The sequence below is a fragment of the Dendroctonus ponderosae genome, unplaced genomic scaffold, assembly GCF_020466585.1.
Source record: "Dendroctonus ponderosae isolate FM_Combo_2020 unplaced genomic scaffold, Dpon_F_20191213v2 Dpon_F_20191213_1, whole genome shotgun sequence".
Classification (NCBI taxonomy): domain Eukaryota; kingdom Metazoa; phylum Arthropoda; class Insecta; order Coleoptera; family Curculionidae; genus Dendroctonus; species Dendroctonus ponderosae.
This window is the reverse complement of record NW_026017110.1, coordinates 27,399,667-27,414,044: the sequence shown is the minus strand read 5'-3', so window position 1 is coordinate 27,414,044 and position 14,378 is coordinate 27,399,667. Positions and strand designations below refer to the sequence as shown.

Below are 14,378 nucleotides of genomic sequence, written 5' to 3'. Positions count from 1 at the left end.
CACGAACAAAACAAAATCAAAATAAACCTATTACGAACCTTTTCATTCCATTTATTCCAGGACTTTCAGATCAAATTAAACGAGTAGGTAAAAAAAATTATGTTAGGACTATCTTCAAAACTGAAAATACAATTAGAAGTAAAATTTCAGTAACAAAACCTCATGATAATAAAAAACAGAGTATAACATAAATCACACATTTGTCAACATGCATTTGATAATTGCCATAAAATTCAATGGAATAATTCCGCAATTTTAACAAAAGAACAATCCACAAAAAAACGTAAAATTAAATAAAACCCACTAATTTTACTAAATCAAAATAATTGTGTTGCTTCATGTTCATTTAATTTAAGTCATACATGGTTACCTATGCTAAAATCTGAAGTAGACCAGAGAAACGTACACATTATTAACCAACATTACCTTTATTAATTTAAACAATGAGATTAAGTCAAAGTCACATAACTGACAATTTGCACAGACGAATTATCAGAGCGAATTTTCATATATTGTATTATCCTACTATTGTTACACAATTTATTAACATGCTCTTTCTTAGGTTCATTTAGGTTGTTTTGATAACGATAGCAGAAAATAGCTATCGAAACGTCAAGGTAATTTTTCAAATTAATTTCTCTACTAATTGAAATTTTCTCTTACAGCTTGATCCTAAGTGTGTCGCAGGATACCCTCTAGGTGATAGTTCTTGATTACTTTTTGATAAAAAAATTCGTTCTTATTGCGAAATAGGAGCACTATTTATCAATCTCTAATAAAAGACGTGAGGAAATTCTGTCTTTTTTAAAGAAAAACATTTTTGAGGCAAAATACCCAAAAAAAAGTTTGTAAAAAAACTAGTGAGTGTGCTTAGACACGGGGACAAGATCAACAGATGGCGTTCAAAAGTTGCCTATCCAGGAAACGCTACTAAAACCTGGAGAAAGGTTCACACTTCCAAACTACAAGATACACAGATACGATAGGCCAACTAGGGGCAGAGGCACACTAGTAGCAGTGAAAAGATCCATACAGCACCACAAGATCGTCGAACCGCAAACACGTCTGGAGGAATCGTAGTTGCTATCCAAATGGAAAAGTTGGAAATCAGAGTTGGGTCCATCTACGTCAGGCGAACCGAGAAGGTTCGAAGGGTTTTACCAGATGACAGGCCCTCAATACATGGCGAGGACACATGGACTAGTTACCCGAAAGACTCACCAGTAATATCAACAACTTCCTGGCAGTCTCAACAATACATCCGTAGTTCCGATAGCCCAAATGGACGTAATTCCTCCCTGGTTAAAAGCCAAAATGAGGGAGGAAAACCGGATAAGACACAGACCCATGCGAACGCAAGACCCACACCTGAAGAGGCAAGCCAACTCTGGGAGGATCTCATGGACGAAATAGAAGCTGATGAGTCAAAAAGATAACTCTGGAAACTGGCTAGATGCCTCACAGCAGGACTAAAGAAGCCAATACCGTCAATCCAACAAAACGACAACACCGCTGTGGATCCCAAAGAAAAAGCTTATCTCTTTGCCACCCATCTAGAGCTCTAGTTCCGGGAAAACCAGGTTGATTACACAGAACGAGAGAAAACAGTCAATGAGCTGGTAGCCGCTCACCTAGCATCCAGCCAAAGCCAGAAGAGTCACCAAAGAGATCATCCAGCACATCATCAAAGGGGCCAAGAGAGAAAATGCCTCTGGGAATTTTTGACCTTCAATATTTCCCGACCACCTAGAAGATGGCAATAATAATGGTATTGGTACACAAAAAAGGCAAGACCAGAAAGCTGCTTACGTCCTACAGGCCCATCAGCCTACTGCCTACACCGAGCAAGGTCATGGAGAGGAACCTGAACCCTGAACCACCTACAGGAAACAATAGAGGAGAATGAGGTGCTGCTGGATGAGCCCCATGGGTGTAGACCGGGATACGGCACAAACACTCTCACCGTCCGACTAACAACAAGAACCCTGCAGCAGTTAAACCGCCGACGCAATCTAGGAGCCGTCTTCCTGGATATGGCAAAGACATTTGACAAGCTTTGGCATCATCCTAGTTGCCAAGATGATCAAGGCAGGGTTTCCTGAGCACCAAATCCGGGTGATCCGCAGCTATTTGTCTGGACGCAGCAGGCTCAGAACGATGATGTCAAGAGTACCTCAGGGGTCCGTGTTGGGTCCCCTGCTGTTCAACATCTACATGGCAGACATTCCAATGACAAAAGCAACGAAGATGTTGCACTCACGGCAATTGGAAAAGGTTCTGGAATGACAGCCAAACTCCCAAGACAGCTCGCCAAGATCGAGAAATGGAGCAGGTACTGGAAAATGGAATTCAGCCCGGAGAAACGCAAGCCATAGTTTTCTCAGCCGGAAGGCAACCACTTCCAGGCCTACTAGAACTCGGAGGACAAAGGCTACGATGGAGGTCCAAGATCACATATCTTGGGGTTATCTATGATAAACGTCTGGTATGGCACGACCAGTTGGCAGCCAAAATTGCCGAAACAAGGTACTTGCTCCATGCATACTATCCAATGCTGACAGGTTGGCTCCTCCTGCGAACCAAGGTGAGAGCTTACAAACAACTGATGCGCCCGGTGCTGACCTATGGATCGCCTGCCTGGTCCACGGCCAGCATCGCGCAGAGACAGAACTTGGCAGCTCAGCAAAACAAGATCTTGAGGGTAGCAGCAAAGGCTCCCTACTATGTCAGAAACACCACACTGCAGCGAAACCTGAAAACAAAAGAATTGCTGGACCACATCAAGAACTTAACGTCAAAGTTCCTGGATGGGGCTCGGAAAGCAAGAATCCCACTCTCAGGGTTTCTTGCAGAAAGAAGTTTCTTCATGAGACCTCTCGCTGCGGACACAGTCTAAGAAGAAGACGTGGACCACATGCGATGACCAGTGCACCGCATCAAGGACCATGGGCTAGCTACAAGTTTGTTTATAGGAAGCAAGGGAGGCTGTTTAGGTTAAGGTAGATTAAGTCTGTGATGTCAATAAATCCACTGATGTTAGAATTTAAGTACCCGTAGATTAAGTAGCAACAAGAAGTTGTAATCCTTGTTTGAAACTGAATATGTTCACATTGTCGCTAATGCCGCCACTGTGGACCACAAAGAGTAAGTCGAACTCTTTGCCAATCACCTGGAGATCGAATACAGGGTATGCCTGGTTGATCACCCAGAGCAAGAAGAGGATGTGAAAAACATAGTAGCGGCCCACTTCTAAAACTGGCAGCCCACCAAAGTCAAGAGAGTGGCCAACGAGATCATTCAGGGCATCATTAAGGGGGCAAAGAGGAAAAGGGCTCCTGGACATGACGGCATCGCAAATGAAGTCCTCAAAAAATTACCTAAAACAACAACAGACGACCTCACTAGAGTGGAAAACGTAATCATAGAACTACAATACTTCCCAAGCACCTGGAAGAAGGCAATAGTGGTATTGGTGCCGAAAAAGGAGCAAGAAGGAAGCTGCTGTCGTCCTACAGGCCCATCAGTCTACCACCAACAATGGAAAAATCATAGAGATATGTATCCTGAGCCACATCCAGGAGACAATGGAGGAGGACAAGAAACTGCTATGGATGAGCAACATGGATTTAGGCTAGGCGATGGCACAAACACACTGTCAGCCCGGCTAGCAACAAGGATAATCCAACAGCTGAACAGCCGAGGACGTTATCTAGGAGCCGTCTTCCTCGACATGTTCAAGCCGTTGGACAAAGTTTAGCACCAGGCCCTGATTGCGAAGATGATAAAAGCAGGCTTTCCAGGGTATCAAATGAAACTCATCCGCAGTAGAGGTGTGCTAAACGGTTATTTTTCTGTAACGAGTTAGAACGTTTCAGTTTCACCTTGGTAATAGGTTTGAAAGTGCGGTTCCAAAAGGGACATGTTCCTTTTTAAATTTTTCATTAAAAATGCAGAGTGATGATACATAATGATTTCCTTTAGAGTAACTACTTAAAGAACAAAAAACTAATAATAAACTAGAGTGATTAAATAAAATATACGGTTTACATGCGAAAACGTTAAAAAATCTCATTTTCATTTAAAAATAGATTAACATTTAATAATGAAATTGTTTGCAGATGCTTTTTACTGATTCTAGTTCTTCGCGCGTTTATGAAAGCACCCGCTTTAGAAAATAATATCTCGCATTTCATTTCACAATAACATTAAATAATCCGCAATAACAACAAACATAAATGCGTGTTTGGCAAACCTGGACGAAGTATTACTCAAGTTAATTTTGGTACCACCAAAAAAAATAAAAAAAAAATATGTCGACCCTACAACGTTTATTACTATTCAAATAACTTTTATTTCATCTCTGACTAAATTTATATTTAAAAATGCCCAGCTTGCTCAAATTCGAGTGCACATTCTGCTAAAAACGGTTGTTATTTTACGTTTCAACTGTGATGGAATTTATGTCTTAGACTCTTAGTTTGCTCATAGCTCATATGCAAGTGTACATTCTGCTTAGTTTGCTGGTAATGGGCATACACCTCTCGAGCTAAGTTTCTTGAGAAATCCCATTTTTTACGATTTTTTGCAGAATGTCAGAAAACTAAATTCGCTGGAGGCAGTTTTGGTTGGGCATGTGAAGCACGCGCATTTTGATGTTGTCGGGCGATGCGATGGGAATTTGTCGGAGATGGGTGTAGGCATCTCCGAACGACCGCCAGAACTATTTTGTGCGCGAAAGTTCTCAATTTTTTTCTTCTATTTTTGTTTTAAATATATTGATAACGATCTCGATATATTGTACAGGGTGTTTCCTCATAAGTTGACACCTCCTGTGGATCTCAAGTAAATTGTGAAACTGTCCAACACAAAAGTTGATTAATTTTACTCAATTTTTTTAAATCTGAATTTAAAATACAAATATAAAACACGGAATTGTCAAAATTCGGCATAAAGTATGTTTTTTTTTTTTAATAAAACCTACATATTTTTGTACGGGTCGATTGGATTTTTTCCTGATTTCAGAAGTATAGACAGGATGTCCCGTAAGCACATGGTCAAAAGGATACTGCGATATTCTTTGCATCAAATGCGAGCTGGCCGAACTTTTACAAACAAAAAATGTCTGGCTTCTCTGCTATTGATGGCCAAAGTTCTTCAAAAACATTATCTTTTTTGAAATATCGGGAGAATGGTACGATGTATTTTAGTGAAACTCGCTGTGAATTTGTTCTTATGTAAGACTCATATTTTGATGAATATTAGAAACTTATAGATTAAAAACGCTGAATGGAGAACTGAACAGTAATTCTTATAAACGAAAAGTAATACACAATCATCAAGGCAAAGTGCAACTACACACAACATATTTTCCGTTGAGAAATGGTTACTGACACTGCTGCAACTGGATAGACCGAGACCGCTCGACGATGCCGCATTGGTTCTGTGCTTACGCGAACCACTTTTTGAGGTTTATGAGACGGTTTCAAAATCAACCTTTAAGTCGGCAAACGGTTGCAGCTGGTGCAAACTGAGCACAACTGTTTCGGTTTTATGAGACGGTTCCAAAAAGAACGGGTTACATTGGAAAACGGCTGCAGCTGTTACGAAGTGCGCACAACTGTTTCGGTTTTATGAGACGGTTCCAAAAAGAACGGGTTAAGTCGGCAAACGGCTGCAGCTGGTGCGAAGTGCGCACAACTGTTTTGCTTTTATGAGACGGTTCCAAAAACAACGGTTTAAATTGGAAAACGGCTGCAGCTGGATAGATCGCTTGACGATGTCCGAAATGCGCACCGCTATTTCGGTTTTATGAGACGGTTCCAAAAAAAGGTTAAATGGGCTAGCTGTAACTACGGTTTCACGTTACGCGTTTGGAACACTGTTATTTTAGCGGTTACGTTAAATACCGACCATCCGCAGCCGCTATATCGCTTAGCCATTAGGATCTACTGCTAAACACGTTAAAAACTTTATATATTTAAATATTACTATTGTATATTACACTATTTGTCAACAAATTGGCTACATTGCACTGCGATTGATTGGATTACTTCTTTTGAGTAGTATGAGTAGGTTTTCTATAGACTAAAGTTTCGAAATTGTTTAAATTTGTCTGAATCAGTATAACAAAAAAAGGAATTTCGTCATTTCGTTCCTTTTCAATAGTGAATTTATTTGCTGGTTCTTTATTGTTCAGATAAAATAAAAAATCATCAAGCTTTTGTTCGCCATGACTGTAAATGGGAAATACGTCATAAACGCCACCAAATTACTGGTTTAAATTTGTGACTATTTACGAAAGTTGATTCAAAATTTTCCATAAATAAATTACTGAAGAAAGGTGACGTTGGCGACCCCAGAGTCACTCATTCATTGATAACGATAGCAGAAAATACCCATCCAAACGTCAAGGTAATTTTTCAAATTAATTTGTTTACTAATTGGAATTTTCTCTTACAGCTTGAGCCTAAGTGTGTCGCAGGATACCCTCTAGGTGATAGTTCTTAATTACTTTTAGATAAATAATTCGTTCTTATTGCGAATCAAAAGCAATATTTATCAATCTGTAATAAAAGACGTGAGGAAATTCTATCTTTTTTAAAGACAAAGATTTTTGAGGCGATATATCCAACAAGCAGTTTGTAAAAAATTAATCCGTCTCAACAATATCAAATTATTTTCTGCTAAATGATTCGTGCTAGGGATTTTCAGGGGTTAGGATCCGTCCAAATAATTGTATTTTTTTATTGTTTATAGATATTTATTGCATTATCGGAGAATAGCACGTTAAAACGTTGCGTGAGTTGACTATTAGAATATGGCAAAGCCGTTTTTAAAAAACAACGAAACTCTACTGACACGTTTATTTTTTATGAAAGAAACTCTGCATGTGTATTTGTTGAAAGATAAAAATGATGTCACTGGTAATCAGCGCAAATGTGCAGTAAACGCATTGTCAGCATTTCGCTGATTCAGCGGAACGCGTATAGGACCGTCACATAACTCCTCCATCCCTTAGATTCAACTGTATGGTACTGGGCAGTTGAAAAGGAGGTCCCTCAGGGAGCATCTGATAGCATCTGTTGGTCTTCTATAGCACGGCTTTTGACTAAACTTGATATAGCAGAAATATGCAACATTTGACTTTAGGAAACCATAAATTAAGGTTGTTCAAACTAAAGGTGTTTTTGAAACTCCCATTGGCATCATACTTTGTGGTTTCGCAGATAGTATTTGAGATCGAAGTTCTTGTAGTCCATCCAATTTAAGGTCATTTACCTTAAAGTCCAATTTTAGAGAAGGCATCAAGGTGGGTTCTTCGTTAACTTCCGGAAACAGTATCGGCGTGCTGGCATTTGAGGTTTTCTCATCATTGATAATACATTGATTATTTATTGAGAATTTGCAGCGTCTAGGAATGTCCATGATGTAGGTACCGAGAAGGTTCAATGCTTCAATTTGCGTTGGGCATTGCAATTCGGCTTTCTGTTCCTGTGGACTGAGGATCAACCATTGGTGTGAGTTAGAGAGTTGATTAATGATTGGTTCTTCGATCTGGATTTCAATTGGTTGACAGCTAGAACACTCTCTCATTTGGGATAACAGGCACACCGCGCAAAGGCAGTTCATCTCGTCTATTTCTGTTAAATCTTTCCTATCACAGAAGTATTGCTGTGACGAGATCTTATGACCGCCTTGATTTTGATATGAAAAATGCAATTTTGATTTTATTAGAAATTTATTCCACAGCAAAATTGCCTTGAACCGACTTTCCTTCAAAATTGGTGTGAAATATAAATGAAACAGTTCGAATTTCTCTTTACTGGTAATTGGAATATATAACAAATAAGTTATTTTATTATTGTGAGTAAAACATTCTATATCTATGATATCTTCAATTAAGTGAATATTGCCTAATTCGGGTTGTAACGGCATTTGTTCTGTACCTACACGTTTCTCTAAACTTTTTGATTCTAAAAGGAGATCTAGAGATTTTATTATACTTGGATGAATAGTTTTGAGCTTGCAAAATGTTATTGAATTTTCAATGTCTTGTAAGAGAGAATCAATATAGAAAATATAAAAGATTGATAATTTTACTTAAAATATTTTTAATATAGATTGAGTTGTCTTTAAAAGTAGTTTTCTGCACAATATAAGTTATTTGTTTAATTCTGGTTTCCAACCATTTTTCGTGTTTGCCAACTTCTTCAATAGTGTTATTGAACTTTGAAATTAATTGCAACAATATTGAATTTTGCTTAAATTCATTTTCGGCTAATTGGTTTTGATTTGATTGAATTTGCTTAATAATTTTATCGTAACGCTCGCCGTCTGAGGCATCTACGTTCCCAGTTAGTGCTTTAAAGACTGATCCTAACAGATTTACCGGTTTTCGTTTAATTCGTTGCGAATAAGGTAAAATTTATTTTAATTTGTTTTCTACCCTGGTTTGCGTAATTCTTAGTATTTGAACATAAATTGCATTGTCTTCTAAATAGTCAGTATTCGTTTTGAACATACTGATGATGTTTAGAGATTTTAAATGCAACTTATTGATTTCAATAAAAAATGGATTAAGATCATAATATTGAATTAAAGTAAATCTATAATCAAGCATTTTTGTGTTTCTTAATTTTATGGGAATTATTCCTATATTGTCATTCAACTTTCGGAGAACAATCTTATCTTGCAATCCGATGCTTAGACATTAGACAGCAGGATGCTGTTCGCTAGCCTGAAAGCAAAAATGATGATTGTTGTTTTATCTAAATACTTGTAATGTTATATGATATATGCGTTAATAGTACGTGCTAGTGCTAAGAAACTACTTACAATATAATATGTTGGTTGCATAAGAATAAAAGCTTATTAGTCAAAACTAAACTTATTTCGAAGAGGTCTTTTTATGTTGGCCATGTGAATTTTTCCATGGGCATTTGTTGTCACTGTTTTGCGATGTTTACTGACCTTGATGATTTTCTCAGGTTTAGTAAACTGTTCTGCCAGTTTTTGACGAGTAAAATTCTTCAAGTAAACGTCCTATCGTGTTTCAAAGGAATCGGCATTTTCACGAGTTTTGTTAATTTTGCTGATGACATTTTCTTTACTGTTCACAAGCTTTTGATTACGTGTCTAGTAAAGAAGTTTTGTTTTATCTCTATGGTTTGAAATGTAATTTGATAATAATAGTTGGTCAAGGTTTAAGTCAAAAGGGTCATTATCAGTGATGTGAAATAACATCAATCGCCTTCATCTTGATTACAGAGTGCATAGTATGATTATAAGCTATTTGCTATGCATATGTGATTTTTTGGGAAACCATCGAATTTTTTAAGTTTTGGGCGTTTAAAAGTCTTATATGTTCACTTAAGGTTGAATGGAATCTTTCTACATTACCATTTGATTCAGGGTGATGTGGAGAAACAAAATGGATTTTAATTTTGTGTAACTGCAATAATTCTGTAACAGCAGCATTCTTGAATTCGGTTCCGTTATCTAAAATTATTTGATTTGGAACGCCATGGTGTGAAATGAAAATTAATAAATTGTCAGCAATTTCGGTTGCAGCTAAAGATCTTAAATGATAGGTTTGACCATATTTAGAGAAACTATCCATGATGGTTAAGAATTTTGTCTGTTCAAGTGTATAGGTATCTATATGAATTATCTCAAACGGTCTAGTCGGAGTAGGGGTAATATTCATTTCAACTTTTACAGGGTGTTTGTCATATTTAGTTTTAATGCAAATTTCACATTGGTTTATGTTTGCACAGAGTCTTTTTGATTAGGCCAGTAATAACGTTCTTTGATCTTTAAAAGTTTCATCAATTCCTCGATGATTAGTTTTACCGCAGTGATAGTTTCAATTATTTTAGCAGTTCCCGTCAATATACCTTTTAAACTATTAAGCAAAAAGACATTTTGGAAATTGAGATGATTAGCAGCATTATAAAAATTGTCTATTAAACTCTGACAAGTTGACAAATAACGATTCAAATACACATTTTAAGTATTCAGGTCAAAATTGTGCTATCTGAAAACTACTTAGAATTTTGCTTGGGAAATTATCGGTTTTTTCCTTAGTTAGTAATGGAACTTCAAGTAATCTTTTTGAGTTTTTAGTTAACATTGGTAAACTAAAAATAAAATATTCTAAAATCAAAAACAAAACATATGTCAGAAGTAACCACTTCAAGAACAAAAAAACTAGAGTGATTAAATAAAATATACGGTTTATATGCGAAAATGTTTAAAAATCTCATTTTCATTTAAAAATGAATTGACAGGGCAGAAGGACCGATTGGGTCGATAGCCTTTTTCTGTATGAAATCAAAATTATTTATATTATATATATGAATTAACATTTAACAATAAAAATTTTTGCAGGTGCTTTTTACTGAGTCTAGTTCTTCGCTCGTAAATGATAGCACCCGGTTTAGAAAATAATTTCTCGCATTTTGTTTCACAATAACATTAAATAATCCACAATAGCAAAAACAGAAATGCGTGTTTGGCACGAATGTCAGAAAACTAAATACTTATAGACTAAAAATGCTGAATTATATCATCGCAACAACTAAACAAATTTTCGCTGGCTCTTAGAGAACTGAACAGTAGTAATTCTTATCGACGAAAAGTAATCCACAATCATCAAGGCAACGCGCATATTTTCAACACATACAACATATTTTCCATTGACAAATGGTTACTGAAACTGCTGCAACTGCATAGAGCGCTTCACGATGCCGCATCGGTTCAGTGCACAACGGTTTTATGACACGGTTTCAAAAAGAACGGTTTAAATTGGCAAACGGCTGCAGCTGGATAGGCGTGCGCCTGACAGAAAAAAAGCTGGCAGTAATCCAGAACAGGATAATGAGGATAGTGGCAAAGGCTCCATACTTCAGAAACAGGACGCTGAGAAGAGATCTGCACCCAGAAGACCTGCTGGACGGCATCCAGGAACTAACAGCAAAGTTCCTGGATAGGTGCATCATCGGATAATGACGATTTTGCTGTTACCCCCTTAGCTTCAAGTATTAAATCAGTTTAAAAAAAACAACAAGAAAAATGAAACGCACGAACATGTTGTAAGTTGTTATATCACCAGTTTCGGAGAGTACAATTGAAAAACTAACCACAAATCCGCTGGAACAGAATTTTCATAACCACAATGACTTTCAGTCCTGCAGATACATTTTCTGAGAGGGCTTTTAAGGACTAAGTTTTTTTAAGATTATTGTCTCTGAAGTTTTCTTATTGCAGATTGAGGTTGATATTTGAAATTTGTTGACTGATTTGAGATGTATTTCAGTCAAGTCGGTCTACCTGGATGGATCCAATCAAACAACTTGTTGTTCAATAATAAAAAACATAATTTTTGTTCAATGATCACAGGTCGGGCCTTGGCTCCGGGAACAAGCTAAAAGGGAACAAAGAAGTCTAGTTAACGTAGCGACTGGATGTTTAACTCGGCTCTTAAGTGGCTTCTTGACAGTCACAACGCGGCTCTAAGAAAATTGTTTTTAAAAGCTTAATTTGGATGGCTTTATCACGTTTTGCGTGTTTTATATCTTTGGCTTTTCTTCTGAGATAAAACTGCGAATTTTCCAAAAAAATCACTTACCTTGGCCAAAGCCACTGCCGGAAAAGTGTCCCAAGTAAGTTCATGGTCTTCTCCACTATTGCCCATTCGTTGGCCTCGCAAAATTCTGGAAGCTGTTGTGGTTGCCACGCCCATTCCATCGCCAACAAAGAGAATGACATTTTTTGCGAAAGGTCTTTGATCGGTCGCATATTGCAGCCGCTTCCTCAGTGCGATCCTGGCATGTTCATACCAATATTCCTTATCTGAAAGGGAAAGCAAACTTATGAAAGTCACCAAACACTCAATTACTAGTGTGAATATTTCGCGTAAGAATAAAGCAATTGCATCGCATCGAATTTAAGCTACCCTAGTGGTGGTTAAAGCTCTGCAGACTATGAAATTGCTTTATTGTCCTAATGAATTCTGGGGAGACGGTGCAAGGCATTAGGAATTCAAATTCAATTGGCGCCACTAATTTATATAGACTGTCTTTCACCAATCAACGCATTTATTTATTTTTTCGGGGTCCCAATTGCGTTAGCTTGGTGGGAAAAATGGACGGAAATAATCGCTAGTTTGGCGACAATAATTAAATAATCCAACATCTACTAACTTTCCAGTTTCCACTGGATATAATGAACGGGAAACGACAATCGATTGCATTTTGATTGTTCGAAACGTGAAAATGGAAAAAAGGATTAATGAAGTAGTCAGTCGAGAGGAACGGTTTGCGGAAATGGAACGAACTCGTCCACCAGTGATCCACGTGATTTCTCGAATGGTTTTCTTAATGTGACCGGATTGACGGATGATTTTGGAGCAGAAATTTTAAACTACAATATGCAGGACTAGCACAAAGTCGGTGTTCTCAGTTCCTATCGATCTGATTTGAATTAAAGTGCAGTTATTGCACTGGATTTACTTTTGATGGGAAATACCATTTAGCAAGAAAATACACGAATTTTTTATGGCAATTTTGTACAAAAAACAGAGTCCAGCTAAATAGATTTCAATTGAGTGTTGCTGCAGTTCAAAGGGCAAAGAAATTGATTTTAATTTTAATTAATTTATTTGATTTTATTTAGCTTTAAAGAAAAAGCAATTTATTAATAATATGCCTTAATTTAGTCGGTTTTATGGTATTTGGAGTTGTACAGGGTGTCCCGTAAGCACATGATCAAAAGGGTACTGCGGTATTCTTTGGATCAAAAGAAGATGATCTGACCTAACTTTTATTAACCAAAATAAACTAAAATAACAAAAGTTCTTTTTTTTTTGCCTCAAACTCGCTGTGAATTTGTTCTTATGTAGGACTCATATTTTGATGGAACAATCGAGTTCAGCCGTTTTGGTGTTGAATTTTTGAGTGTAGTGGTACAAAAACTACCAGAACTTTTAATTTGATGGATGGAATCATTTAATTTTTTTTTGGTGGATGCACTGATCATGTATTCATAATTTTGTTCTCTGTTGAAAATCTTGCAGCATTTATAGTTTTTGGGTATAAAATATGTCTAATCGCTCGCGTAAACGCGTACGCTTTCACGCAAGTTGTCTTCGCAAAACCCCAATACTTTGACCATGTCGGTCACTTCTTCATTAGAAAAGGTCATTCGAATCAAATTTGTGAGATTGATTGGCAATTAATTCATGCCTCGTATCACGATATTTGCAGTGCATGTCTAACATGGTTAGGTGGCAAGAAAACAGAAATATTTTTTCGCAAAAAAACTATGCTGCAAGGTTTTACAAAGAGCATAAAAATTATGAATCAATTATCAGTCCATCAACCAAAAAAAATGAGTTGATTTTATCCACCAAATAAAAAGTTCTGGAAGTTTTTGTACCACGACACTCAAGAATTCACCACTTGTCCAAAACAGATGAACTCAATTGTTTCATCAAAATACAGGGTGTTTCAAAATTGGCGTCATTCCTCTGGAGGTGTTGTCTGGCGCTGTTATATGAGTACAGAAAAAATAGTAAAATAAATTAATTGTTATTAAAAACTGAGAAATTTGCAAAAAACTATATCAGAAATACGGCAGCAATGTTTTTTAAGGTAATCTGGCTAATTAACATTGCGCAAATACCTGTTGCTTCGTAATAATTTAAAACTCCGGTAACCATGGAATTATACAGACTGACAATAAGATAGACAAGGATAAACGGTTAATTCAACAAGATTTGTTGACGAAATGTCAACCTGTTCTGATAATCTCGAATACTGCGGGGTTTTGTGTTTACATAAATAATACATACAACACCAAACATTTGAATGGTTAACTCCAAACAAGCTGGTGTCCGTGTAATCTCCTTATTATCCACTCTCATCGAGCAGCTTTTCGTATTCAGTTAATTAACTCGTGCTCCATTTGTATCTTCCTGTGCTGTGTATATCGTACAAACGCCTTTCCTCGGTATTTACTTGGTGCATTGGAAAGTGTCAGCTATTATGCTCTGAGTACCCCTGGAAGGCCCTGATTCGATTATGTCCAATACTTGTTCCTCTATGCCTGGAACCCGAACATCGATTGTAGTCCACTATCTTCCTGGAACCACTCTTTGTTGGCGTGAGTTCGTTCAGCTTCTGCTATGTTATTGTAGCATTTCCCTTGAACTAATCGCAGATCCGCAAATTCGTGAAAGAAAATTCAGAATAAGTCACAGTTTGACAGATTATTGTTATTATACAAGGGCTATCCACCTGTAACTATCTGTTAATGACAAAAAACATCATTGCCGCTGTGCCTTTTCATCAAAAAATTGTAGAAGAGAACTTTTTTGA

At 37.1% G+C, this 14,378-nt stretch overlaps 1 protein-coding gene across 1 annotated transcript in view; it reads right to left on the bottom strand.

Annotated features, from left to right (window-relative positions):
* The window catches only part of LOC109535457 (alkaline phosphatase), a gene marked incomplete in the record, with an annotated part of 238,968 nt that overhangs the window by 96,478 nt on the left and 128,112 nt on the right, over window positions 1–14,378 (bottom strand). Inside the window, 1 exon segment of the mRNA XM_048665554.1 lies at window positions 11,630–11,853. Within this exon segment, the coding sequence (XP_048521511.1) occupies window positions 11,630–11,853 (224 nt within the window).